The sequence below is a fragment of the Oryctolagus cuniculus genome, chromosome 2 (genome assembly GCF_051225735.1).
Source record: "Oryctolagus cuniculus isolate XC-2025 breed Fujian yellow rabbit chromosome 2, ASM5122573v1, whole genome shotgun sequence".
Lineage (NCBI taxonomy): Eukaryota > Metazoa > Chordata > Mammalia > Lagomorpha > Leporidae > Oryctolagus > Oryctolagus cuniculus.
This window is the reverse complement of record NC_142868.1, coordinates 2,514,213-2,540,078: the sequence shown is the minus strand read 5'-3', so window position 1 is coordinate 2,540,078 and position 25,866 is coordinate 2,514,213. Positions and strand designations below refer to the sequence as shown.

At 68.2% G+C, this 25,866-nt stretch overlaps 1 protein-coding gene across 2 annotated transcripts in view; it reads right to left on the bottom strand.

Moving 5' to 3' along the window:
- ACOX3 (acyl-CoA oxidase 3, pristanoyl) overlaps positions 1 to 25,866 on the bottom strand; it is a 40,116-nt gene that overhangs the window by 803 nt on the left and 13,447 nt on the right. For both annotated transcript variants that reach the window (XM_070069544.2, XM_089326891.1), the window contains exons 7-17: positions 23,385 to 23,473; positions 15,978 to 16,074; positions 14,757 to 14,939; positions 12,481 to 12,603; positions 9,340 to 9,460; positions 7,874 to 7,996; positions 7,632 to 7,742; positions 6,791 to 6,906; positions 3,786 to 3,960; positions 2,863 to 2,930; positions 1,628 to 1,714 (exon numbers count right to left, since the gene is read on the bottom strand). In XM_070069544.2, the coding sequence (XP_069925645.2) occupies positions 1,628 to 1,714; positions 2,863 to 2,930; positions 3,786 to 3,960; positions 6,791 to 6,906; positions 7,632 to 7,742; positions 7,874 to 7,996; positions 9,340 to 9,460; positions 12,481 to 12,603; positions 14,757 to 14,939; positions 15,978 to 16,074; positions 23,385 to 23,473 (1,293 nt within the window). The remainder of the gene's footprint in view (positions 1 to 1,627; positions 1,715 to 2,862; positions 2,931 to 3,785; positions 3,961 to 6,790; positions 6,907 to 7,631; positions 7,743 to 7,873; positions 7,997 to 9,339; positions 9,461 to 12,480; positions 12,604 to 14,756; positions 14,940 to 15,977; positions 16,075 to 23,384; positions 23,474 to 25,866) is intronic.

The following is a 25,866-nucleotide window of genomic DNA, read 5'->3' as shown; positions in this document are numbered from 1 at the left end:
CCCGCCGCCTCCTGGGAGAAGGGGGGAGGGCAGTGCTGGTGCTGGGGGAGGGACGTGAGCACCGACAGAACCCGCTCAGGGCGCCGGGGGCTGGGCTCCGGCTGAGACGCCGACACCTGCTCTGCCTGCACCTGCCGACACACACACCACCACACACCCAGCGACGCCACGCACACACCAGCACCACGCGCTCCCCAGCCACTGATTCTGGCCACGTCTCCGTCCGCAGCACCGCGCTCACCGCCTCCTGCAGCTGCACCTGTTCCTCACCCTGGCGCAGACGCGTGGCTCACAAACCCTCCCGCCCAGCGATGCCCAACCCTGCAAGCCGCAGGCCCCTGCCTGGGGGGTCGCTTCCTCCCGCAGGCGCTCGGCCGAGACGGGGCGGCCCCTGCAGGCCAGCGCAGCACCAGGACGGCCGAGCCCGTGTGGCCCCCGTGCCCGGGGCCCTGTGAGGTGTCACTTGGGGACCCCCTGTGGCGAGCCAGCTGTCGGCTCGGTGAGCCCCTCTCTCCTGCCCTGCGGAGACCACAGTCCCTCGCCCTGTCCTCTCCCCACACTGCCGGACACAGACCACCCAGACCCTGGCTCTGTTGCCGGGGCTGGGCAGCCCCCGCGACCTGGGCTGCTCTGGGTCTCGGTTTCTTGGCAGCGCAGGTGTGGGACTCCAGAGGGTGTCCAGCGGCCGCCCAGACGCCCCTTTCCTGCCCCCACCTGATCCCACTGGCCCCGCCCCCGGCACCTGCCCAGCGTCTGCCACGGCCTGGCCCCTCCCTGGACAAGGGTGTGTGCGCTCAAGAAGCACCAACCCCAGCGTCCCCTGAGGTCACGCGGGGGTTCCTGCCCATTCTGTGCGGCCTCGCGCTGGCCGCTGGTGCCCGGCAGACAGCACGGCTTTGGGAGGCCGTGGGGCTAACCCCACCCCACACTCACGGCTGGGGGACCCCAGGCCCTGACCCTCTGAGCTGCCGCATCCCATCCCCGTGGTGGTGAGGGGGACGGGGGCTCGGCGGCCGGCGCTGTGAGGCTCACACAGCAAGCCGAGCGCGGCTGTGCTGACAAACACAGGGCTCCGGGCGGCAGGCCCTGTGCCGAACAGAGGAGGTGGAGCTGGAGGGCGCAGGGCCAGGGCTGGCACCAGCAAGGAGCCGCTGCACGCTGGGCACGGGGAGGGGCTCCTGACTCCACCGGTTCCTTAGAGATCCTTCTGCAATGTGGGGGGGCGTGGAGGCCCCTGGGAAGCAGCAGTGGGAGGGGTGGGGAGCCAAGAGTGGCCCCCACGACCACCCAGGGCCCCTGAGAGGAGACAGATGCTGGGGTGTCCCCAAGGCCCAGGAGGCCAGGTGACGGTGGTGTGCCTGGCCAGGATAAGGGGATGAGAGTCCCGGCCGGGTCAGGTGCAGGCGCTGGAGCTGAGGCGGCAGGGGCCGGCAGCGTGAGGTGTGGTGGGACCCGGCCAGGGAGGCCGCGGGAGCGACGGGGTGGAGGGTGCCCTGCAGGGGCGGGTGAGAGCCCACGGCCATCACCCGCCTTCCCCGGACCCTTGCGCCCTGAAGTCCCCCGGGGTGACAGGTGCTGCGGGCCTCCGAGTCCCCCAGGGGCAGCCCCGTGCCCAGCTGGCCTTTACCTCGCCATCGGCTCTGCCAATCGGTGAGTCCAGGATGAAGTCGGGAGGGGCGATGACGTCCACCAGGGCCACTGCGTCGTCTTTCAGCTGGGTGGGGGGGACAAAGCCCATGCGCTCAGTGACGCTTGGCCAGGCCCCGCTCACGAGCAACGGGTAGCTCCAGCGGGTGCTGCAGAGTCCCCGGGGGCGGGGGGGCGGGGGCGGGCGGCAGAACGTTTCCGCTGCACTGCTGTCGGCTCAGGACCAGGTGTGCTTTCTCCAAGGCCCGGGCTCTGGCGCCCTCGGCAGTGCTGCCTGCATGGGCGGCCTGGGCCCGGCTCAGCCAGGCCGGTCCAGGAGAGCGGCGTGGGTCCCGAGCACGCGTGCCGGCGGGGAAGGGGGCACGCGGCACCGCTCCCAGGGGTTCTGCTCAGGTGCGAACGCTCCCTTCAAATACCTAGGAGGAAACGCACAGCCGCCCGACACGGGACACGGGACACAGGCCCGCACTGCCACACAGAGCGACTGAGCCGGTAACACAGGGCACAGGCACCTCGGGCAGACGCCACTTCTGGTCCACCTGCCCGGCTGCAGACGGCAGCCCCGGCCAGGGCCAGAGTGGGGGCCTGGGCGGTGTCTCCGGGCGACGCTGTGTGCCCCACGGGATCTGGCTCCACCTGCTGCCTCACCGGCACAGGGCCCTCTGACCGGTGCCCGCCAGTCACCGACTCTGTGGCGGCAAAGACTGTGGCCTCGGCGGGTGCCTGGGCACGAGGTGAGAGCCGGCGCACACCCTGGCAGCCGCCCTCCATCCCAGCCTGCGAATCAGGACCGCTGGGGGACAGGGTGGGGGACGGCGTCTCTCAGCGGCCTGCGCCCTGGGGGAGAGCCGCCGGCCCCACTGGACTCGCTCTGCCATCGGGTGGAGTGACCACAGCCCGGGCGGCAGCCTCTGGAGCGCACGGCTCTTGGGCGCAAGTTTGTCACCAGAAAGGACAGTGGGGAGCCCCCGGGGCAGGTTTCAGCTGCCCACAACCGGCCTCAGCCAGCGCGGCCACGCTATGGAGTCTCCAATCTGTCCTACAGGGCGAGGCTGGGAACCCAGGCCACTGGAGGGCTGCGCGCTGCGCAGTGGTGGGAGGGCAGGGCCCGCACAGCCTACAGCGCCCCCTGGAGGCGACTCTGAGGCTGCAGCCTCACTTCGCGCTCTCACTGAAGCCCGGTGCAGGCGCACGCTGGCAGCCGCGCTCACTCACCTGGGAGCACAGGTCCAGGATGGCGCCTTCCACGCTCCTGCCCGCCTGCTCACCAGAGAAGTACCCGCCTGCAAGCACAGCTCGGTCACACCGGGCTCCGCTCCAACAAGGTCTCCAGGGCGGTTCTCGGGGAGCCTGGCCTGGCTGTGACCCCGGGAGGGAGCGGCCGACTCACGCTGGGCTCAGCGCGCTTCTCCCACTTAGCTCACTGGGGAGGGCACAGCCAGGGCGTGGGGAGGCGGGGTGGGGAGATGGGGGCGGGGCATGGGAAGTGAGGGCGGGGTTGGGAGGCGGGGGCGGGGCTCTTCTGGGACCAGGAACCGTGGAGGCAGAGGGAGGCCCCTGTGCACAGGCAGCGGGGGGGGGGGCACCTGGCACCATCGTGGGTGGAGCGGGGGCTGGGGGCTGGGCTGGAGCGGCCAAGCAGAGCCTGGGAGGCCTCAGGGCAGGGCCTGATGTCCGTGCCCTGCACCACAGACCCTCAGCCAGCGGGGGCTCCTGGCAGCGGGGGACTTGCTCCTCCTAGGCCTGAGTCTACACACAGCTCGGTCAGACGCTGTCTGTGGCAGTAAAGCTTTGTGGTGGTGGTGGTGGGGGGTGACCAGGAGAAAACGCCAGGGGAGGGGCAGAGGCTGGGAAACACTGGGCTGTCCCATCCCCACCCATCTTCAGGAACAGCCCAGGTGGCCCCTCCTCCAGGAAGCCTTCCAGGGCTGTGTCTGTTGGTGCCCTGTGAGGCCTGGGGGCGGGCTCTGCTCCCCCAGGACCCAGCACATAGCTGGCACGGGTGGGCCTCCTGGCAGACCCTCCCCGACCCAGGGGCTGACTTCAAAGGGCCCTGGGCGAAGGGAAGGCCCCCACCCCGCCCTGCCTCCCGCTGTCTCCTGCAGCCTGGGCTCCTCCGGGACGGGGCGGGGCCTCACCGCGGTAGAGCAGGGCCGTGTGCTGGCTCAGCGACCACAGGGCGTACAGTGCGCTGAGCCGCCTGAGCACGGCCCGCAGCGAGGTTGGCACGCCGGCGTCGTGCGTGTACGCGTGGAACCGCTGCACCACCATGAGCTCCATGAACGCCAAGGCCAGGGACCGGCAGTGGTACACCTGCGAGACAGGGCGGAGCCTCCGCTGGCCGACTGTGGCGGGAGACACAGCCAGCACGTACAGCCCCAGGTCTGTGGGCCTGGGAGGCCACGCGCGGCTCACGCGGGACGGACAGGCCACGTGAGGGTGGGCCCAGTGGAGCGGCCTCTGGCACCACGAGCTCCGAGACCCAGGCCGCACTGGGGGCGGCTCCACGTGGAACCCGGGCGGCACCGGCCTGGGCCACGGCGGTGGGCGGCCACCGGCAGGGAGCCCAGGGCGCACCGGCACGCGCCAAGGGCTCGGGGTGAACTCCACTGCTCGAGCGCCTGGCCTCCCGCCCTCCACGGAGGGGCAGCTGCTCCAGCCCCCACCAGCGTTCCTGGAGGGGCAGCCCCTCTCACGCCTCACGTCCACCGCCAAACAGGGCCACGGCGTGTGCGTCCGTCCCTGGAAGCTCCTGGGGGAAGCCGGGGTCACCGCGCCTGTCTCGGGCCCAGCTGTCGCTTCTCAAACCAACAACCAGGACCTTCGCGGACAAGGACTGGCTTCGCGTGGGAGCGTCTTCCCCAGCCCCACGTGGCCATCCCCTGGTCGTCTCTACCAGAGCAACAGCACGCGTCTCCCACTCGTCGCGAAGGCACGTGCTTTCTCTGACACCCACCGGGGAGCCGGCACGTGGTGCGTCAGCTAACACGCCTGGGGCACCGCGTCCCACGCCCGAGCGCCCGCTCCGCGTCTGCCCCGGCTCCCTGCTAACGCGCACCTGGGAGGCGCGGGCGACGGCTAGAACACCTGGGCCCCTGCTCCCACGTGGGAGACCGGATGGAGCTCCCGGCTCCCGGCTTCGGCCTGGCCCAGCCCCGGCTGCTGCAGCCATCTGGGGACTGAACCGGCAGACGGGAGACTCTCTCTCTCTCTCTCTCTGTCTCTCCTGCTCTGCCTTTTGGTAAAGGAATGCATATATATGGATAAAACTTGGGGACAGATGTGGGCGGCAGGGGAGAGGGCCCGTGGCGAGAGGGCCTAGCCGGGAGCCTGGCACAGGCACTGCCCGGCGCGGCAGAGTGGGCTAGCCAGTGGCACTGCAGGACAGCAGACGGGGGCCACAGCAGGCAGTCAAGGGGGCGGGGCTTCGTCTCCCAGACTGAGGTCCTCCCAGGTCCCTGCTGAGATGAGTCAGGCGGAGACGCTGCTCCCCTCTGCCCCCTGTGCGTCTGCCGGGGCCCCTCCCGGCACCTGCTGGGCCACACGTGCCGCCGGGCACAGCTCCCTTCCCCTGCTGTCCGGCGGTGGGGGTGGGGGTGGGGCGTGGCTCCTGGGTGGGTGCTGCCCACAGCCTCCGCTGCCAGCCGGGGCCAGCCCAGCACCCACGCACGCGGCTTTGGCCTGCAGGTTCCCAGCCCATCGAGCCAGGGATCCGTGGGGGCTTCTGTGGGGGCTGTCGGCCTCTGCGGCTTCACCGACACGCTATTGTGAACGTGGCATCTTCTACATCCTTTCCTTCCGTACTGAGGCTGGGCCAGGCCAGCGCTGGGGCTGGGAGCGCCAGCTGGTCTCCCCTGCGGGTGGCAGGGGCCCAACTCTGGCCTTCAGCTGCAGTGCTGGTCACATCAGCAGGAAGCTGGGGCAGGAAGAGGAGCCGGGCTCCAGCCCAGACGCCGCGGCACGGCCGGGGCGGCCCAGGGCCCAGCCCAGATGCCGCGGCACGGCCGGGGCGGCCCAGGGCCCAGACAGACACCGCGGCACGGCCGGGGCGGCCCAGGGCCCAGACAGACACCGCGGCATGGCCGGGGCGGCCCAGGGCCCAGACACCGCGGCACGGCCGGGGCGGCACAGGGCCCAGACACCACGGGAGGCGGGAGCCTGGTGCCGTGCCGCTGGGCGGGGTGGGGGGCTGCAGTGTGGACGGCCCACAGGGACTCCCTGGGGTTCTCTGGCTCAGGTGGTGCTGGGAACTCTTCAGGGGCCTGGCTTGTAGCTTAGGGGCGAACCCCACTTCTGTCTCGCAGGTCACTGGGACAGGCAGGACGCGGCGGTGCCCGTGGCTGTGCAAAGACCACGCGCGCGGCTGCACGGGGCGGCCCCTGGAGGGGCCGGGGCCGGCCTCCTACTCTACCATCTGCCTCGCTCGCTCTTTTAGCTTTGACTCTGGCTTGGGCGAATCAACTGGGCAGGGGCTTCTGAGCCAGGAGCCCACCCAGGGGGAGCTGGGCCTAGCGGGTTCCTGGGCCCCGGGCCTGAGGCCCAGCATGGCAGGGAGTGAAACCTGGGGCGTCTGCAGACACAGGCAGATGTGGGCCTGGGTCCCGGGGGTCACCCAGAGCCGGGTCACCTGACCCCAGAGAGCAGGACAGACGCCGGCCCCGCACGAGTCCCAGTGCCCACGGAGGGGCCTCTGTGGCAGGTGCATCACCGGGACACACGGCAGGGCTGACCCCGTAGCACGGCGAGGCGTTTCAGAACCCATGCTTGGTGCTGTGCGTTCCCAGGATGGGGGAGCCAGCCCCGTGCATGGACAAGAACCAGGGGCGCTCCAGCCGGCTCAGCTAGGGGGGCAGGGGCTGTGCCCGCAGACGCCCCAGCAGACCCCAAGGCTCCCAGAGCCGCTGCCTCGCGCCGGGCCCCAGCGGTGGCTCCGAGGCGCTCACAAGCCGGTGCCCTGCCCCTGCGGGCCGACAGGAGGCGCCCACGGCCTCTTGCAGCCTGGCGAGGGAGGCACCGCCGCTGCGGTGCCCCGGCGCAGGCGTGCGGGGCTGGGGCTGCAGCCCCCGGCGCGGCTCCTCCCGACCCACGGCAGCACCGGAGCGAGGAGCAGACGGCCGGCAGGGAGGCCGCCAGCAGGCTGTACCTGGCAGTTGTTCCTCGCCGCGAAGTCGCCGCGTCCCGACGCTCTCTCCTGGAGGAGTTTCTGCTGGCTTTCTCGCAGCAGGTAGCAGACCAACCACTTGTACGCGGCCAGGGGGGCTTCGGAGGGAGACCCGGGGGTGACCACACAGCACCCGGCACCTGTGCTGCACCTGCCCTGCTCGCGCGGGGTGGACGAGGCAGGTCCAGCGCTAGACAGGGAAACTGAGGCCGGGAGGGGCCGGGCCACACCCGGGCGCACACTGGTCGGGGCTGTGCCAAGCTGCACAGGGCCAGCGCCTCGTTTATGATGCGCTCCGGGTTCCTGCTCTGTGCCCACAATGCGTCAGTGGGAGACGCGGTGCTGGGTCAGAGGGTGGCTCTGAGCACGCGTGTGGGCATCCGACGGCTGCCCGGCTGAGGGGGCGGCTCCGCCATGGCGCCCGGCCTGACCTCGGGCCTCCCTGGCCTGTGACGCTCTGAGCCGGGGGCTGACACTGGCTCTCCGAGGCCTCGTCCTCCACCCAGCAGAGGCCGTGGGCGTGGGCACAGCGGATGCGGGCCGCGCCCCTCCTCCCACCCAGGAGGGCACGGGGGGTGGGTGTAGGCGGGGGGCTCAGGCATGGTGGGCTGGCAGCACAGGCGCGTCCACACACGGGGGGAGGCTTCAGGGCGGGTGGGAGCGAGCCTCTCCACTTCCTCTTTGGGGCGGGTGCCCGACTCCCCCTGGGGCACGGAGATGCTCTGAGACGCGGCCTGCGCACGCAGCCCCGCCCCCGCCGGAAGCGGGAAGCCCCTCCCCCAGCGCAGCGCCTGGCGGGGAGGACGGGACGGAGCGGCCTCACCTGCCGAGTCCAGCCAGTCGGCCGCGCTGCCCGTGAACCTCTGGCTCAGGATGCCGGGGTAGGCCTCCAGGAAGTCCAGCGTCTTCAGGGGGCTTCTGAAGCGAGCTCCGCCTGGGAGGTGCGTTCCGGTGACTTTGGTGAAAGACGGGGGCCCCGCGCCACGGCTGGGGTCTGCCTCGGGCCGGCCCCCGCCCCCCGCCCCCGGGAAGCCCGCTCTGCCGCCAGGGTCCCTCCGCGCCCACCTGGGGCCGCGGGCGGCAGGAGGCCGAGCAGGAAGCCGCTGGTCTGCTGGAGCAGGACGTGGTTGTCGCCCTCGTAGGTGCAGTTGGGGTCGTTGTCGTCTCGGAGCACGCCCAGCCGGTTCACTGCAGGGAGGCCACGGCGTCCCCGTCACTGGCCACGCGGCCGGCGGCACCGCGGAGAGGCAGGCGGAGCTGGGCCCGGGCCCCACGTCCGGGGCTCGCCGAGAACCCAGCGCGGGGAGGGCGCCCAGCACAGGCTCTCGTCTCCCAGCGGACCCCAGCACTGGGCAGGAGGGGGCTCGCTCTCCTCCTCGCGGCCCCGGAGCCGGCACGCTGCCGCCACTGTGGCCGCCACGGCGCGTCCCGCCAGCCCGGCCGGAGCTCCGCAGGCGCCGTGAGGCCTCGGAGCACGGGGTGGGCGCCCAGCCCGCCTGGATATGCGCGGCCCCGCCCCCGGCCCTGCAGGGCTCCCTCTTCCTCCCCCCAAAACCCGAGCGGAGCGGAGCCGCTTACAGCGTCTCCACGAGTTACAGCCGCGTGCAACGTGGACCAAGAGCAGTGCACACACGCAACAGGACGGACGGCGGGGCGGGCCTCGCCTCACTGCCGCCAGCCCGACCCGGCGCGGCACCTGCGGCCACCCTGCACCTCAGCCCCGGGACAGCCACAGACCCGCAGGAGCCTAAGGCCGGGACGTGACGGCGTGTGCCGGCTGTCGCTGGGCTGAGGCTGTAGGGCTTCCCTGAGCCACGAGTTTTCAGGATTCAGTCACCTAACGAGCACGGGGGACGTTCCGCAGGGCACTATGACGGCGATAACCAACCCGAACGCTGGAGCCGCGACGGCAGGCCCAGCAGCCGGGCACACACCCCACCCCCGGCCATGCACACACTCGCTCCTCGCGAGATCCCCCCACCTCCCAGGCAGGGAAACCGAGGCATGGGGCCAGGATCCGGTCCCGGGCTGGCTGGCCGTCCTCCCTGACCCACGCGCCAGCTGTCTGAACGGGCCCTGCCGACAAAGCCAGCTCCCGTGTGGCCAGCTCAGGAGTTTCCCGTCAGAACCGGACACGTGGACTTGGGCCCCGAGTGCTGCCACACCACTGACTGCGAAGTTTGAGTTCAAGTCCACAGGTGACCGCTTCCCACTGTGGCTTCCTGCAGACACACTCGCGGCTGCTCCACACCGCGTCACCCCCAACTTTGGACCAAGAATCACGGGGCGGCAGAACCACAGGCTTGGAGCCAGCCAGGGCGAGGCTCCACAGGTCACGGCCGTCTCCATGGCCACCGCTCAACGCACAGAAACAGCCGAGGAAGTGTGCCATGAGTGGGTGTGATGTGTCCCAATAAAAACCTACAAAGACGGGCAGTGGGCCCATGCGGCCTGCAGACCACCGGCCGCTCACCCCGGCCCAGACTCAGGGTGAAGCAAAGGACAGGAAGCCATCGCCTTTCCAAACCTACCGGCCAGATAGCCGTGTCCTCCACACGCCTCCCGGCACTCCTGGATCCCTCGCTGGGCAGTCCACGAGGCCAGGGGCTTGCCACCCGAGGCCACGGCGTGGATCTCGCGGCCGAGCTCCGCCTTAGGGTGAAGGACCCCGACAAGCGCTGGTGAGAGAATGGCTGTCGGCCCAGACACCCCGCAGCCTCGGGCCGGGCCGGCCTCAGGGCCGGCGTGGGTGGAGCACATCCCCCCTCCCCCCGCAGCCACAGGACAAGGACGCCCATTGTAACTGGAGAAGGGCCGGGGCGGGCCTCTGGGTCCAAGCCCCCGCTGCCCACGATTCCCCTGCTGCTAACACACTTGGGGGAGACTCGCATTGAGTGCTGCCTCCTGGCCGCGGCCTGCCCAGCCCCGGCTGCTGCAGCACCTGCGGGTGACCCAGCGGATGGAAGACTCTCTCTCTCTCTCTCTGCTTTTAAATGAATGAATGAATGAATGAGTGAATGAGTAAATCTTTTAGAAAACGAGAGGGAGACGCTTGCAAAATGCAAAGCCCAGCTTCCCAGTGTTCTCAGCTTCCAAGGAGGCACTGTCAGGGCCTGGGGGGGCAGTGAGCTGGGGGGCAGTGGGCTCGGGGGGCAGTGGGCTCGGGGGGCAGTGGGCTCAGGGGGCAGTGGGCTCGGGGGGCAGTGGGCTGGGGGGCAGTGGGCTCGGGGGGCAGTGGGCTGGGGGCAGTGGCCTCGGGGACAGTGGGCTGGGGAGCAGTGGGCTCGGGGGACAGCAGGCTCAGGGGACAGTGGGCTGGGGGCAGTGGGCTCAGGGGGCAGTGAACTTGGGGGCAGTGGGCTGGGGGCAGTGGGCTCGGGGGACAGCAGGCTCGGGGGACAGTGGGCTGGGGGCAGTGGGCTCAGGGGGCAGTGAACTTGGGGGCAGTGGGCTGGGGGGCAGTGGGCTCGGGGGGCAGTGGGCTCAGGGGCAGTGGGCTCGGGGACAGTGAACTTGGGGGGCAGTGGGCTGGGGGCAGTGGGCTCGGGGACAGTGGGCTGGGGGCAGTGGGCTCGGGGGGCAGTGGGCTGGGGGCAGTGGCCTCGGGGACAGTGGGCTGGGGAGCAGTGGGCTCAGGGGACAGCGGGCTCGGGGGGCAGTGGGCTGGGGGCAGTGGGCTCAGGGGGCAGTGAACTTGGGGGCAGTGGGCTGGGGGGCAGTGGGCTCGGGGGGCAGTGGGCTCAGGGGCAGTGGGCTCGGGGAGCAGTGAACTTGGGGGGCAGTGGGCTGGGGGGCAGTGGGCTCGGGGGGCAGTGGGCTGGGGGGGCAGTGGGCTCAGGGGCAGTGGGCTCGGGGGGCAGTGGACTTGGGGGGCAGTGGGCTGGGGGGCAGTGGGCTCGGGAAGAACGGGCCTGACTTGCTCTGCACGGTCAGTGGGAGAACAGCTCGCGTCAGCCGGCAGACGTCTCCATGACGCCCTCATCTCTAGACGGGGTTGGGGGGGGGGCTCTGCCTTGCCCTGCGTGACTCCAGCTGCCCGGCCCCACACTGTCTGTGCCTCGTGCCTCCCGCCTCCCGGCGCTGGTGCTGCCCGCGCCGAGGCGGGCCGGCTGCCACTGGTTTTCCAGGATGCTCTATGTAACCCCGCCCTGTAGTTTTTCTCATCTGTTTTCAAATCACTTGCTGGTTTTCAAAATTTCTATTTATTTTATTTGGAAGAGGGAGGGAGGGAGGGAGGGAGAGAGAGAGAGAGAGCGAGAGAGCGAGAGAGAGAGAGAGAGAGAGCACGCATGAGCTCCCATCTGCTGGTTCAAATGCCCACAACAGCTGGGGCTGGGGACGGCAGAGGCCGGGAGCTCCATCCAGGTCTCCCACGTGGGCGGCAGGGACTCGGGTTCTGCGGCCATCACGCTGCCTCCCAGGTGCCCGTGAGCGGGAAGCTGGGCGGGAGGTGGAGTCGGGACCTGGACCGGGCCCCAACGTGGGATGCGGGTGTCCCGAGTTCACGTCCGGCCTCCGTGACGAACGCCGGCCCCCACACCCCTTGCTTTGACTCACATCCTACTCCTGCTCGGGAGGCAGCGCGCCAGGGAGCTGCGGAGCCCCCACCGGTCACCTGCCTGGCCGGAAACGCCAGGGCTGCGCTCAGCGCAGGCGCACCCTCACGCTGGCCTGGGCCCCTGCCCGCGGCTCGGATCCAGCCAGATTCTGCACGGCTGTTTACGCACGGATCAGAACCATGAAACCCACGCAGGGCTGGGGATGTGGCTTCTGCACGGCCATCGCGCTCTCGGGACGAGGACGAGAGCTGAACTCGCAGCCGGGCGCGAGGCGTCGCGTCAGCACCACGCTGGGCAGGGGGCTGTGCCGGACCTCGGCCACTCCGGGCAGCGGGACCTCTGCGGGCCGCTCTGCCTGGGCCCTGTCCCCACAAATCAGGGACTCACCCCATTTGTTTTTGGTTTTAAGATTTATTTAATTGGGCCAGCGCCACGGCTCATTAGGCTAATCCTCTGCATGTGGCGCCAGCACCACAGGTTCTAGTCCCAGTTGGGGCGCCGGATTCTGTCCCGGTTGCCCCTCTTCCAGGCCAGCTCTCTGCTGTGGCCCAGGAGTGCAGTGGAGGATGGCCCAAGTGCTTGGGCCCTGCACCCCATGGGAGACCAGGAGAAGCACCTGGCTCCTGGCTTCGGATCAGCACAGTGATCCGAATGGCTGTACCGGCCATTTGGGGGGTGAACCAACAGAAGGAAGACCTTTCTCTCTGTCTCTCTCTCTCTCTCACTGTCTAACTCTGCATGTCAAAAAAAAAAAAAAAAAAGGATTTATTTAATTGAAAGGCGGAGTTACAGAGAAGGAGAAGCCGAGGCAGAGAGAAAGTCGTCCGTCCCCTGGTCCACTCCCCAGATGGCCGCAACGGCCAGGGCTGGGACAGACTGAAGCCTGGGGCCAGGAGCTTCCTCCAGGTCTCCCGAGTGGGTGCAGGGCCCAAGCACTGGGGCCTCCTCCACCGCTTTCCCAGGCCACGGCAGGGAGCTGGGTAGGAAATGGAGCAGCCAGGACTCGAACTGGCGCCCAGGTGGGATGCCGGTGCTTAACCTGCTACGTCGGCGCGCCGGCCCCTCTCCGAGTTCTGAAACCAAGGCCGACTCTGCACGGCGCCCGGGCCTCACCTGTAGGGCGCTGCGGTCTCCCCCCAGGAGGCCCTGCTGGAGCTGCACCAGGTCCAGGAAGAGCGACTTGGAGAAGTGATCCAAGGCATAGGCGGCGGCCAGGTAAGGGAGCAAGCGCCATTGCTGCAAGACACAGCGCGGCCTGAGCAGCCCCGGGCCTCGGGTGGGGCTGGGGGGGGCGGCCCAGCCTGGGCTCCACCCCCGCGGCAGGAAACCCCACCCCGGGCACCCTCGGCTCCACCAGCAGGGCCAATGCCCATTGGCCTGGTGCCAACCTCAGACGTGGCCCCTGAACGTCCACTTCTCGCAGCTGTCCCGTCCAGGCCACGGCAGGGACCGAGGGCCCGTGCACCTGTGGCCCAAGACGGCCAGCCAGCGGGGACGGACTCGGGGCTGGCACGCGGCCGGCGGGGCCGCATTCTGTCTCGGCCTATGAAGAAGCACAGTCGCCCGGGGACAGGCGGGGGCGGAGCCAGAAGACCCCCGGGGCACAGGGTGGAGTGCGCCTTCGCTGCTTTAGCACATCCACACCCGACAAGGGACAGGGTGCCGCCACTGCTGGGTGGATGACAGGGGACAGGTGAGGGGTGACGGCCACGTGGGTGGCTGGGTGGGTGGGAGAGTGACAGGTGGATGACAGCGGGATGGATGGAGAGGTGTAGGTGGGTGTGTGAGTGGGTGGATAGATGGCTGGATGGCTGACAGGTGGGTGGGTGAGTGGATGATGGACGGATGGGTGGATGGAGATGGGTGCGTAGGCGGCTGTGAGTACATGATGGATGGACAGATGGATGTGTGGGCAGGTGAGTGGATGGCTAGACGGGTAGATGACAGATGGGTGTCTGGGTGTCTGATAGATGATGGATGGAGACGGGTGGCTGTGTGAGTGAGTGGGTGGGTGGATGGGTGGGTGGGTGAGTGGATGGATGGTGGTAGGTGGGTGAGTGGGGGGGTGGGTGGATGACGGGTGGGTAGGTAGGTGAGTGAGGGGGTGGGTGTGGGGGGGTAGGTGGGTGACGGGTGGGGGGGTGCATTGGGGGGGTGGATGACGGGTGGGTGGGTAGGTGAGTGCGGGGGTGGGTGGATGACGGGTGGGGGGGTGGGGGGGTGGATGGATGACGGGTGGGTGGATGGATGACGGGTGGGTGGGTGGGTAGGTGAGTGGGGGGGGTGGGTGGATGCCGGGTTGGGGGGTGGGGGGGTGGGGGGTGTAGATGGATGACAGGTGGGTGGGTAGGTGAGTGGGGGGGTGGGTGGATGACAGGTGGGTGGGTAGGTGAGTGGGTGGGTGGATGGATGACAGGTTGGTGGGTGCGTGGGGGGGTGGATGACGGGTGGGGGGGTGGATGATGGGTGGGTGGGTGGGTAGGTGAGTGGGGGGGTGGGTGGATGACAGATGGGTGGGTGGGTGAGTGGGGGAGTAGATGGATGACGGGTGGGTGGGTAGGTGAGTGGGGGGGTGGGTGGATGATGGGTGTGGGGGGGTGGATGGATGACGGGTGGGTGGGTGGGTAGGTGAGTGGGGGGGGTGGATGACGGGTTGGGGGGTGGGGGGGTGGGGGGTGTAGATGGATGACGGGTGGGTAGGTGAGTGGGGGGGTGGGTGGATGACAGGTTGGTGGGTGCATGGGGGGGTGGATGACGGGTGGGGGGTGGATGATGGGTGGGTGGATGACAGATGGGTGGGTGGATGACAGATGGGTGGGTGGGTGAGTGGGGGGTGGGTGGATGACAGGTGGGTGGGTAGGTGAGTGGGTGGGTGGGTGCGTGGGGGGGTGGGTGGATGACAGATGGGTGGGTGGGTGCATGGGGGGGTGGATGGATGACGGGTGGGTGGGTAGGTGAGTGGGGGGATGGGTGGATGACGGGTGGGTGGGTGGGTGGATGACGGGTGGGTGGGTAGGTGGGTGGGGGGGGTGGATGACGGGTGGGTGCATGGGGGGGTGGGTGGATGACGGGTGGGGGGGTGGGTGCGTGGGGGGGTGGATGACGGGTGGGTGGGTGGGTGCGTGGGGGGGTGGGTGGATGACAGGTGGGGGGTGGGTGAGTGGGGGGGTGGATGGATGACGGGTGGGTGAGTGGGTGGGTGGATGGATGACAGATGGGTGGGTGGGTGAGTGGGGGGGTGGATGGATGACGGGTGGGGGGGTGGGTGCATGGGGGGGTGGATGGATGACGGGTGGGTGCGTGGGGGGGTGGGGGGGTGGGTGGATGACAGGTGGGGGGGTGGGTGGGCCGCACAGCCGCGCGGCAGGGGAGCGGCCGTGGGAGCGCACCTGCTCTTGGTACTCCAGCACCGGTACTTCCTCCTCCTCCGTCGGCCCAAACTGACGCCGCGTGGCGGAGAAGCGCAGCGCGATGGAGACGGCCAGCTTCAGGTTGACCACGGCCATGCCCATGATGGAGATGCGGCCCCAGGACAGGCCGCCCAGGGAGGCGCCGAACCGCTGCCTGGCGTCCTGCAGGAACGGCGCGGTGGGCAGCGCCCAGACGGGCCCGCTGAGGGGGCTCCCCAGGCCCCGAGGCCTCCAGGCACGCGCTGAGCGGGCTCCCCAGGCCCCGAGGCCTCCAGGCACGCGCTGAGCGGGCTCCCCAGGCCCCGAGGCCTCCAGGCACTGGCTGAGCGGGCTCCCCAGGCCCCGAGGCCTCCAGGCACCGGCTGAGTGGGCTCCCCAGGCCCCGAGGCCTCCAGGCACGCGCTGAGCGGGCTCCCCAGGCCCCAAGGCCTCCAGGCACCGGCTGAGTGGGCTCCCTAGGCCCCGAGGCCTCCAGGCACGCGCTAAGCGGGCTCCCCAGGCCCCGAGGCCTCCAGGCACCGGCTGAGTGGGCTCCCCAGGCCCCGAGGCCTCCAGGCACCGGCTGAGCGGGCTCCCCAGGCCCCGAGGCCTCCAGGCACGCGCTGAGCGGGCTCCCCAGGCCCCGAGGCCTCCAGGCACCGGCTGAGTGGGCTCCCCAGGCCCCGAGGCCTCCAGGCACCGGCTGAGCGGGCTCCCCAGGCCCCGAGGCCTCCAGGCACGCGCTAAGCGGGCTCCCCAGGCCCCGAGGCCTCCAGGCACCGGCTGAGTGGGCTCCCCAGGCCCCGAGGCCTCCAGGCACCGGCTGAGCGGGCTCCCCAGGCCCCGAGGCCTCCAGGCACGCGCTGAGCGGGCTCCCCAGGCCCCGAGGCCTCCAGGCACCCGCTGAGCGGGCTCCCCAGGCCCCGAGGCCTCCAGGCACGGGACGGCGGCATCTCGGGTGGGGTGGCCGGGAGGGAGCAGCGGACAGAGGAAAGCCCACCCACCGCCCACCTGCAGAGCCAGACCCAGCCCACGCTGCGGGGGGAGGCCCGCTCTCCACGACTGGCTCCCACACTCTGTGGGTCGCTCCCTGCCTGCACCCCCACTCGCCAGCTCTGACAGGCGTGCCGGCTCCCCGTGTTCCGTGTGCGTGAGCTTGCCACCCCCGCCCTGCCCACTCAGCGCCGGGGGCTCCCTCTCCCCTCCCCCCATCGCCCTTGCCTTAAAGGGGGTGACGTAGGCGCCCTCGGGGGTGACGTCCCCAGTGCGGTTCAGGAGGTCCTCGCGGGGGATCCTCACCTTGTGGAACATGGCAAACCTGCGGGGGGAGCGGAGCGGGGCGTCCGCGGGGCCGTCCCGGGGCAGCTCCCAGAAACGGCCGGGGGCGGGGCACCAGGGGGACCGCTGGCCCTCGCGCCTGTGGCCACCGCGTGGGCTCCGCAGGACGGGGCGGGAAGACGGGGCCCAGGCAGGCCCAGCAGGTGCCACGGGGGCACAGCGGCAGACTCTGGCCACTCCACAGACAAGACCAGGATCTGTAGCGATCTTTATTTATGTGAGAGGCAGACACACACACACACGCGCACACACGCGTCCGCACATACACACATGTGCACACACGCACACACACACACGCGCGCACACACACACACAGAGCGCCCACACACTGGGTCACTCCCCAAATACCCGGAGCAGCAGGGCCTGGGTAGGGACGAAACCAGGAGCCAGGAACCCCCCAGGTCCCCACGTGGGTGGCAGGGGCCCAAGGCCCTGAGCCATCACCGCTGCCTCCCCAGGGTGCACACTGGCAGGGAGCTGGAATCGGGAGCCTGACCCAGACGTCAAGCCAGGCACTCGGATACGAGACGCGGGCATCTCCGCACTAGGCTAAATGCCCATCCCGGGAGTCTGGGCCGGCACAGTGCCGGCACTCACTGCTCCACTTCTGACCCAGCTCTCTGCTGTGGCCTGGGAAAGCAGGGAAGATGGCCAAGTGCTCGGGCCCTGCACCCGCGTGGGGGACCCGGAGGAAGCTCCTGGCTCCTGGCTTCAGCCTGGCCCAGCCCTGGCCACTGTGGCCATCTGGGGAGTGGACCAGTGGATCTCTCTCTAACTCTGACTTTCAAATAAATAAATAAATCTTAAAGAAGAAAAAAAAAAAAAGATGGCAATCTCTGACTCTCATACCCGCCCTCCAAAGCAGAACCCATGCCGTGGTGTGACGTCAGCACAGGCAGCCGTCGGCCCACCCGGCTGGGAGCAGGCCCCTGTGCGGGACCCAGGACAGTGTCACCACCGCACGGTCTCAGGAGCGAGCTCAAACAAGGCCACGGACACCACGGACGCCACACGAACGGAGCCAAAGCTAAACCGCAGCCACACCGACAGCTCTGACAGCCGTCCGTCTCACTGCTGACGTCCAAGAAACGTCGGGCGGGGTCTTTAGCCAGCCTGGGGGCCGGCAGCTGCAAAGAGTGATGTTGTGTGCCGGTGCCGGGGCTGCACCTGCGAGCAAAGGGGAGGAGCTCCCCAGCCCCGCACCTGCTGCGCCTCCCCCCCCCCGCCCCCGCCCCCGCCCCCCGGCTCTGCCAATCAGACGCGGGGGCCGGCAGCTTCCCCACCGTGCCCCAGCCTGCGAGCTGCACCCGTCAGGTGCAGCCCCCCACTCGGCTCCGGCCCCCGTCACTGGGACAGAGGCCCCCCCACACTGGGGCAGAGACCCCCCCTCCACACTGGGGCAGAGACCCCCCCACACTGGGGCAGAGACCCCCACACTGGGACAGAGACCTCCCCACACACTGGGGCAGAGACCCCACACTGGGGCAGAGACCCCCCCACACTGGGGCAGAGACCCCCCCACACTGGGGCAGAGACAACACCCCACACTGGGGCAGAGACAACACCCCACACTGGGGCAGAGACAACACCCCACACTGGGACAGAGACCCCCCCACACTGGGGCAGAGACAACACCCCACACTGGGGCAGAGACCCCCCACACTGGGACAGAGACCCCCCCACACTGGGGCAGAGACCCCCCCTCCACACTGGGGCAGAGACCCCCCACACTGGGGCAGAGACCCCCCCACACTGGGGCAGAGACCCCCCCTCCACACTGGGGCAGAGACCCCACACTGGGGCAGAGACCCCCCCACACTGGGGCAGAGACAACACCCCACACTGGGGCAGAGACAACACCCCACACTGGGACAGAGACAACACCCCACACTGGGACAGAGACCCCCCCACACTGGGGCAGAGACCCCCCACACTGGGACAGAGGCCCCCCCACACTGGGGCAGAGACCCCCCCACACTGGGACAGAGACCCCCCACACTGGGGCAGAGACCCCCCACACTGGGACAGAGGCCCCCCCACACTGGGGCAGAGACCCCCCACACTTGGGACAGAGACCCCCCACACACACTAGGGCAGAGACCCCCCCTCACTGGGACAGAGACCCCCACCACTTCCACCACAACGGCCCTGCCCCTGTTTGACGCCCTACAGGATGTGGGAGGTCCCCCCCCATCTTCTCTGCCCAGGGCCTCCGGCTCGGGCCGCGTGGACCCAGCTGGGCTCTGTTCTGCCCTGCGGGCCTCCCAGACGGCCCTGAAAGTAGCCGGACGCCACCTCCCCCGGGAGGCCCCTCGTGATTCTCCACTGCCATGGGGAGGACCCAGCGTGGGTGCCAGGGAGGGAGGTCCTGTGCCGTGACGCCCACTGGGCGGTGGCCGTCCCTGGCTGTGCCGATCCCCGAGCAGTGGCCTGGGGCTTTGCCCCTGGAATCCTCAGGGCGCGGCACGAGTCCCAGAGCGGCTGAGACGCTGCCCTCTCCAGTGCCCAGCCCCAGGCTCTGCAGGGACCACCCAGCACTCCGGGCCAGGCTCCAGCCCTCACCCACGTCCAGGCAGAGGCCCCCTCCGGCCACCCCTGGTGTACAAAGCCTGGTGGCTCCTGGCCAGCTCCCCGCTGTGGGGCACCCGGACCCTGGCCGTGGGCATGTGGCTGCCACTTGGTGCCTGTGCGAGAGCGAGACACCACGTGTGTGTGTGATGTGTGTGTGCATGACAATGTGTGACACAGTGTATAATACGGTGTATGTGTAACTGACACGGTGTGTGTGACTGTGACACGGTGTGTGTGTCATAGGTGGCAGTGTGTGTGACTTGTGTGTACATGACAATGTGTGTCTGCATGAGCGACACCGCATGTGTGATGTGGTGTATGTTGTGACACAGTGTGTGTGACAGTGTGTGTGTGTGTGACTGTGACACAGTGTGTGTTATAGGTGACTGTGTGACATGTGTGTGTGGCTGTGTGTGATGTGTGTGTCGGTGACAGTGTGAGTGTGTGTGTGTGTGACTGTGACACGGTGTGTGTTATAGGTGACTGTGTGACATGTGTGTGTGTGATGTGGTGTGTGTCGTAGGTGACACAGTGTGAGTGTGTATGTGAGTGTGTGTGTGACACTGTGTGTGTTGTAGGTGACAGTGTGTGTGTGTGACTGTGACACAGTGTGTGTTATAGGTGACTGTGCGACATGTGTGTGTGACTGTGTGTGATGTGGTGTGTGTTGGTGACACAGTGTGAGTGTGTGTGTGTGTGACTGTGACACGGTGTATGTTATAGGTGACTGTGTGACGTGTGTGTGTGTGATGTGTGTGTCGTAGGTGACACAGTGTGAGTGTGTATGTGAGTGTGTGTGTGATACTGTGTGTGTCGTAGGTGACAGTGTGTGTGTGTGTGGCTGTGACATGGTGTGTTATAGGTGACTGTGCGACGTGTGTGTGACTGTGTGTGATGTGGTGTGTGTTGTAGGTGACACACTGTGAGTGTGTGTGTGTGGCTGTGTGACAGGTGCCGGCTGTTCCTGGAGCCGCTCTGCCGCCCACGGGGAGCCCCGTCTGATCCCGACGGTGGGCCTGGCGCCAAGGCGGGGCTGGCGGTGCGTTGCTGGCACCTGAGGAAGGCTGTGTGCAGCGAGGTCTGTAAACAGAGACGCCCGCTCCGAGCAGTGGGAAATCCTCCCCCGTCAGCCTCAGACATGGACAAACCCGGAGGCCTTCCTGCTGCGGCGGCGGCCCTGTTCCCGCGGGCTCAGCTGAGAGCAAAGCTCCACCTGCTGCCCACCAACCCCACGTGTGCCACGGAGCTGGGCCCTGCTGACCCCACATGTGCCACGGGAGCCGGGCCCTGCTGACCCCACGTGTTCCAGGGAGCCAGGCCCCGCTGACCCCACATGTGCCAGGGAGCCGGGCCCCGCTGACCCCACATGTGCCAGGGAGCCGGGCCCCGCTGACCCCACATGTGCCAGGGAGCCGGGCCCTGCTGACCCCACGTGTGCCACAGAACCAGGCCCCATTGACCCCACGTGTGCCAGGGAGCCGGGCCCCGCTGACCCCACGTGTGCCACGGGAGCCGGGCCCCGCTGACCCCACGTGTGCCACGGGAGCCAGGCCCCCTGACCCCACGTGTGCCACGGGAGCCGGGCCCCGCTGACCCCACGTGTGCCACGGGAGCCGGGACCCGCTGACCCCACGTGTGCCACGGGAGCCGGGACCCACTGACCCCACGTGTGCCAGGGAGCCGGGCCCCCTGACCCCCCGGGTGCCAGAAAAGGTCAGAAGGTGCCACTGGTCAGCCCCACAAGCTAGAACTCTGAGTCTCCAGCAGAAGTGGTGTGTGTGTGCATGTGTGTGACATGGACACGTGTGCACACACATGTGAGAGATGGAGAGGGAGCATGCAGTGGTGTGTGTGCACATGCGTGGCAGGGGTGTGTGACATGGATATGTGTGCGCACACGTGTGAGAGATGGAGAGGGAGTGTGCACCGTGGGACATGCATGTACAGCATAGTGTGTGCAGTGTGAGGTGTGTGGGTGCAGCGTGGTGTGACTTGGGGTGTGTGTACACGGGGGTGTGTGTGACAGTGTATGTGAGAGTGACAAGGTGTATGTCTGTAACATGATGTGTGTGATACGTGTGTGGTGATGTGTGTGACATGTAGTGTGTTGTGGGAGACACAATGTGTGTGCATGTGACGTGTGTGAGGTGTGTGTATGTGATATGGTGTATGGCATGTAGTGTGTGTATGCATGAGACATGGTGTGTCTATCATGCATGTGTGGTATGTGACACGGTGTGTGTGTCACAGCATGGGTGACAGTATGTGTGTGACCGTGTGTGTATGGTGTATGACACATGTGTATGTCACAGAATGTGTGACAGTGTGTGTGTATAACTAGTATATGACACATGTGTGGTATGAGACGGTGTGTGCATGTGTGACACTTGTGTGCTATATGACACGTGTGTGCTATATGACACGTGTGTGTTGTATGGCACGTGTGTGGTATGGGACAGTGTGTGTGACAGTATCTGCGCGTGTGTGTTTCTCTGGCCTGGGAGCTGTGCCTGCAGCACAGAAGCCCCCACCTGGAGCTCACGGGTTTGAGGCCCCGCCCCAGGCGACACCCACACCTGCCCCCAGGGCTCTGCTCCGAGTTCCAGCTACTTCCTTCCCGCCCGAGGCCAACACTGCCACCACCAGCCTGGCCCCCGGCAGACCCCGAGCCTTGGGGACCTGCACATGGGTCCCCGGGGCCGCAGGCTGTGCCACCCCCAGTGCAGATGACGAGAAGGCCCCGTGCCCCCCGCGGGAACAGCCCTGTGCTGCTCCCCGCACGCGCTCCGTCCGTCCGGGGTCTCTAGGAGCCGCCCCACTCTGCAATTCCCACCCCAAGAAAAAACACGGCCCACGAACTGGGACCACTTTGTTAAGGATCCATCACTTAGACGTCGTTTTCCCCAAAAATCGCCGAGTCGTGCTGCGGACACCTGAATCAATGGGGAACCGGCCAGCTCCAGGCCGAGAAGCCCCAGCAGGGTCTGGGCCCCAAAGCACGGCTGAGCTCCGGAGCCGTGGCGCCCTCTGCTGGGAGCCGGCCTGCACGGCACAGACGGCCGTGGTCTCCTGAGGGGCAGGGCTGTCCCGGCCGAGCTCCGGGGGGCAGGTGACCCCACTTCCGAGGCCCAGAGGCGCCTTTCCCGCAGGGTGCCACGCTGACTCCTGGGGGTTCAGCGCTCCTTGGACAGCACCCCACAAACACCTGTACTCCCTTTCTCTAAACAGGGGTGCGTGGGGGGGGACCACCACAAAATCTATGATGTTTGAAAAGAACGGTCACTTATCAACACTGAGACTCAGTGCAGAGCGGCCGGGACCCTGCTCAGACAAGGGCCGTCCGCCTGCCAGGCCCGGCACGCAGGTGCAGGACCCTGCAGGAGATGGAGCAACCATGGCGGCGTCTGCCGAGCCCCAGCTGGGGACACGGATCTGTCGAGGGCCGGCTTCCAACCCCAGGGCCACACAGCCCCGCCCCCCGCCCCCCACCCGGGCGGCTCTGCCCGAATCTCCCTCAGACGGGCCAGGACAGGCGCTCCCCGGCAGCCACATGGGCACCGGCCCACGTGCCCCGGGAACGAGGCGTGGTACCGGCATCATGGCTGCAGGTCTGCCGCCCAGCCTCTCTCTCTCTCTGGCGCCGCCGCCTCCTCCTTCACGGCCAGGGTGAACCAGCCCGACAACAAGTCGTGTGCAACCTGGGGGAGACGCCCGCCCTCCTCACCTCTGCCCATCGCAGACGTGGCAGCACGAGGGCGCACGTTCTCGAGACACGGAGCAGGACGAACGCCCGCCCAGCATCCTCCCCGTGAGAAGCCGGCTGGGGGCTCCGAGGGGCCTCGGCAGGGCCGGGCTCTCCCAGGGACGACCCTGCGTGTGCCCCACGGCCCCACGGGCCGCTGCAGCCTGCACGGGCAGGGCCGCCGAGGGCCCCAGCACGCCCAGGACAGACGAGGAAACCCGCCCCGACGAGAAAGCCGGTCTGGATGCCAGTATGTGTGCTGGCCTGGCTGGCTCCTGATGTCCAGGCCCCTCCCCAGCCAGCCCCCATCCCGGCACGGTGAGGCCTCCCACCCTGTCTGCTGCTGCAGGCTCAGGCCACACGGTGCCCTCCAGCTAGAACGACACCCACCCCCAATCACCCACCACCTGCTCCTCACCATGAGGCCTCAACCTGGCCACCCTGCTCTCGCCTGCGCCTCCACCCACCAGGGCCTGCGCGCCCATCTGAGCCCACACGGGTCCTGGCTGCACCAACCCCGGGCCCTTCCTGGCCCTCACCAGGCACCTGCCGCTCAGCCGCACCCCAGCCCAGCACCGGCTGCCACGCAGAGCCCCGGGGGTGACCCTGCAGGCCCTCTCTTCCAAGCTGGGAGCAGCAAGCTCAGGCTGGAGGCGGGAAGCGTGGACCCACATCCTGCTGGGCTCCGGAACCCGTGTCCCCGGCCAGCCCGGCCCAGGCTGCGACCCCAGCAGGGGCAGACGTCCCCCTGCCGTGGGCTCTGAGGCTGGGTCCAGCAGGACGCACACACCCCGGGCACAGTGCGGGTCCCCAGCATGACTGAGCCGGCTCCACAGGAATCCCCGAGGATGGACACAGCACGGACGGGCCCGGGGAGGCCACAGGGGCTGGCACTCAGAGGGGCCCTCCGTGCCGAGCAGTCCCCAGAAGAGCCCAGGGGGCGGGCCGTGGACCAGCAGGGCCAGCAGGGCACTCACCCGTTGTCCAGACCGTTCTGGCCGAGTTTCCTCCCGATGTCGCCGACCATCACCCCCGGCATGGGAAGAAGGGTCTTCGGGTCCCGAATCTGCACAAAGCAACAAGCAGCCGCCGCTGGGACCCCAGGGAGCTCCAGGTGGGCGTAGCCAAACACGCCAGGGGCTGTCGGGGCTCCCTGTGGGTAGCCGTGGGGCACACGGCGTGGAGGCGCTGGGACCTCGCCTGGGAGGAGTCTGTGCTGATGTCACAACGCCCAAGCCTGGAGAGGACCGTCCTGGACTGCCCAGGAGGGCCCACAGCAAGGCCAGGGTCTACGGGAGACACAAGCGGAGGCCGGCAGGCGAGGGCCCACGGTCAGTCAGCGCAGCCCCAGCCAAGGATGCCCGCAGCACAGGGGCTGGGAGGGGCACGAAGGGTCCGCCCCTGGAGGAGGGTGTGGCCTGCAGAGACCCTGCCCACCGACTCCCAGCCCCAGAACAGTGGGAGAATGGTACGTGGGGCACTCGGCCACGGCAGCCACAGGAGCTGACCACTGCCCGAGGCCTGAGGACGCGGGAACTTCTCGCTCGGGCCTTGGACTCCCACGAGATTTCAGTGAGACAGCGGCTGTGCGTGTCGGTGCCACTCGGGCAACAGCCAGGGTTAATCTGCTCAGTCTCCGGTCGCCAACGTTAGTCCCCGTTCAGGCACAGAGTTGGCCGGCTGCGGCCCACGGACAGGACGGGCAGTCTTGTTCTCGGACAGCTTGGGTGGGGACTCCCAGCGGAGGCCGGGGAAGCACCCTGGGGACAGCTTTCTTGCCCTAACTGCTGGCACCCAGTGGGTAGGGGCAGAGACCCCAGCCGGGGACGCCCTGCTCCAAAGAAGCACTGAACCCGCGCAGCTCGGAATTTCCCTGTCAGTGTGAACGGTCGCAAAGTCACCCCCACGGCGCTGGCCTTTAAAGGGATCTTGCGGGGCCGGCGCTGTGGCGCAGTGGGTGAAGCTGCTGCCTGCAGTGCCAGCATCCCTTGTGGGCGCAGGTTTGAGTCCCAGCTGCTTTGATCCAGCTCTCTGCTGTGGCCTGGGAAAGCAGTGGAAGATGCCCAAGTGCTTGGGCCCCTGCACCCACGTGGGAGACCCGGAAGAAGCTCCTGGCTCCTGGCTCCTGGCTTCAGATGGCACAGCTCCAGCCGTTGTGGCCACTGGGGAGTGAACCAGCAGATGGAAGACCTCTCTTTCTCTCTCTCTCTCTCTCTGCCTCTGCTTCTCTCTCTGTGTAACTCTTTCATATAAATAAATAAATCTTTTAAAAAAAAAAGGGGGGGTGGATCTTGGGACGGGCGCTGGAGCACGCGATGCCGACGGCCCCGCCCCCCTCTCTGCTCCGGCTTCCTGCTAACGGTCACCCTGGGAGGCAGCTCGGGATGGCTCTAGGGCTTGGGCCCCTGCCACCCACTTGGGGGGCCCCGATGGAGTTCTGGGCTCCTGGCTTCGGCCTGGCCCAGCCCTGGCTGTCGTGGGCATCTGGAGAGTGAACCAGCAGATGGGAGGTTTCCAATTTTAAACGGTGGTTTTTAAATACAGGTGTTGATGCAGCGCCAGCATCCCATATGCTGATCCGAATCCCGGCTGCTCCACTTCCCACCCAGCTCCCGCTAGTGCACCTGGGAGAGCAAGGGAAGACGGCCCAGGTGCCTGGGATCCCAAAGCTCCTGGCTCCCGGCTTCAGCCAGGCACCCGGTCCACGCCAGGGCACGGCCGGGGCCTGACTCGCGCCGCCGACTCCTGCGACACTGCTCGCACAGCTGTGGCCTCGGGGCGCCGGGTCCGGCAGGGGCGCCCCATTCAGCTCCCGGCCGCACCGAGCGCGAAGCTCCAGCCACACTCCAACCTCCTCCAACCTCGGCCGACGGGGACCGCGCCCCACGGCCGGACACGCACCCAAACGCGCCTGCGCGGTGCAGCTGCCCAGAGCCTGTGACGCAGGCAGGGGGTGCCTGTGCTAGGAAGCCTCCCCGTGCCGGTGACGTAATGGCGCCTACGTAAGGAACCCCCAGACCCCAGGGCGGCGTCCGTGGCGGCGTGGAGGTAAGTCTCTGGGGGCCCGCGCCTCTGCCTCCAGTCCAGCTCCCTGCCGTGCGAGCCAGGCATTCGGGGAGTGCGCCCGCGGATGAAGTTCTCGGTTTCAAAGAAAAATGAAAATAATAACTTTAAAAACAGAGTTCCCTATGGTGTAGTGTAATTTTAAAAAAAGTGATTTTCTCCTCTCAGGAGCGCGCGCACGCGCACACACCCCAACCGGGAAAGCGCGCAGCATGGAAATGCGGGGGCGGGCAGGGAGGGGCTAAGCCCACGCGCGGAGGCCTGGGGCTGCTTGCAGGGGCTGCGGGCTCCGGGGGACTCCCGCCCCGCCATCCGACAGCACTCCCCGGGGCAGAGGCCACGCAGAACCCCTGGATGCGGATCTTAGGGCGCGGGGTGGGGGGCGCAAGCACCGGC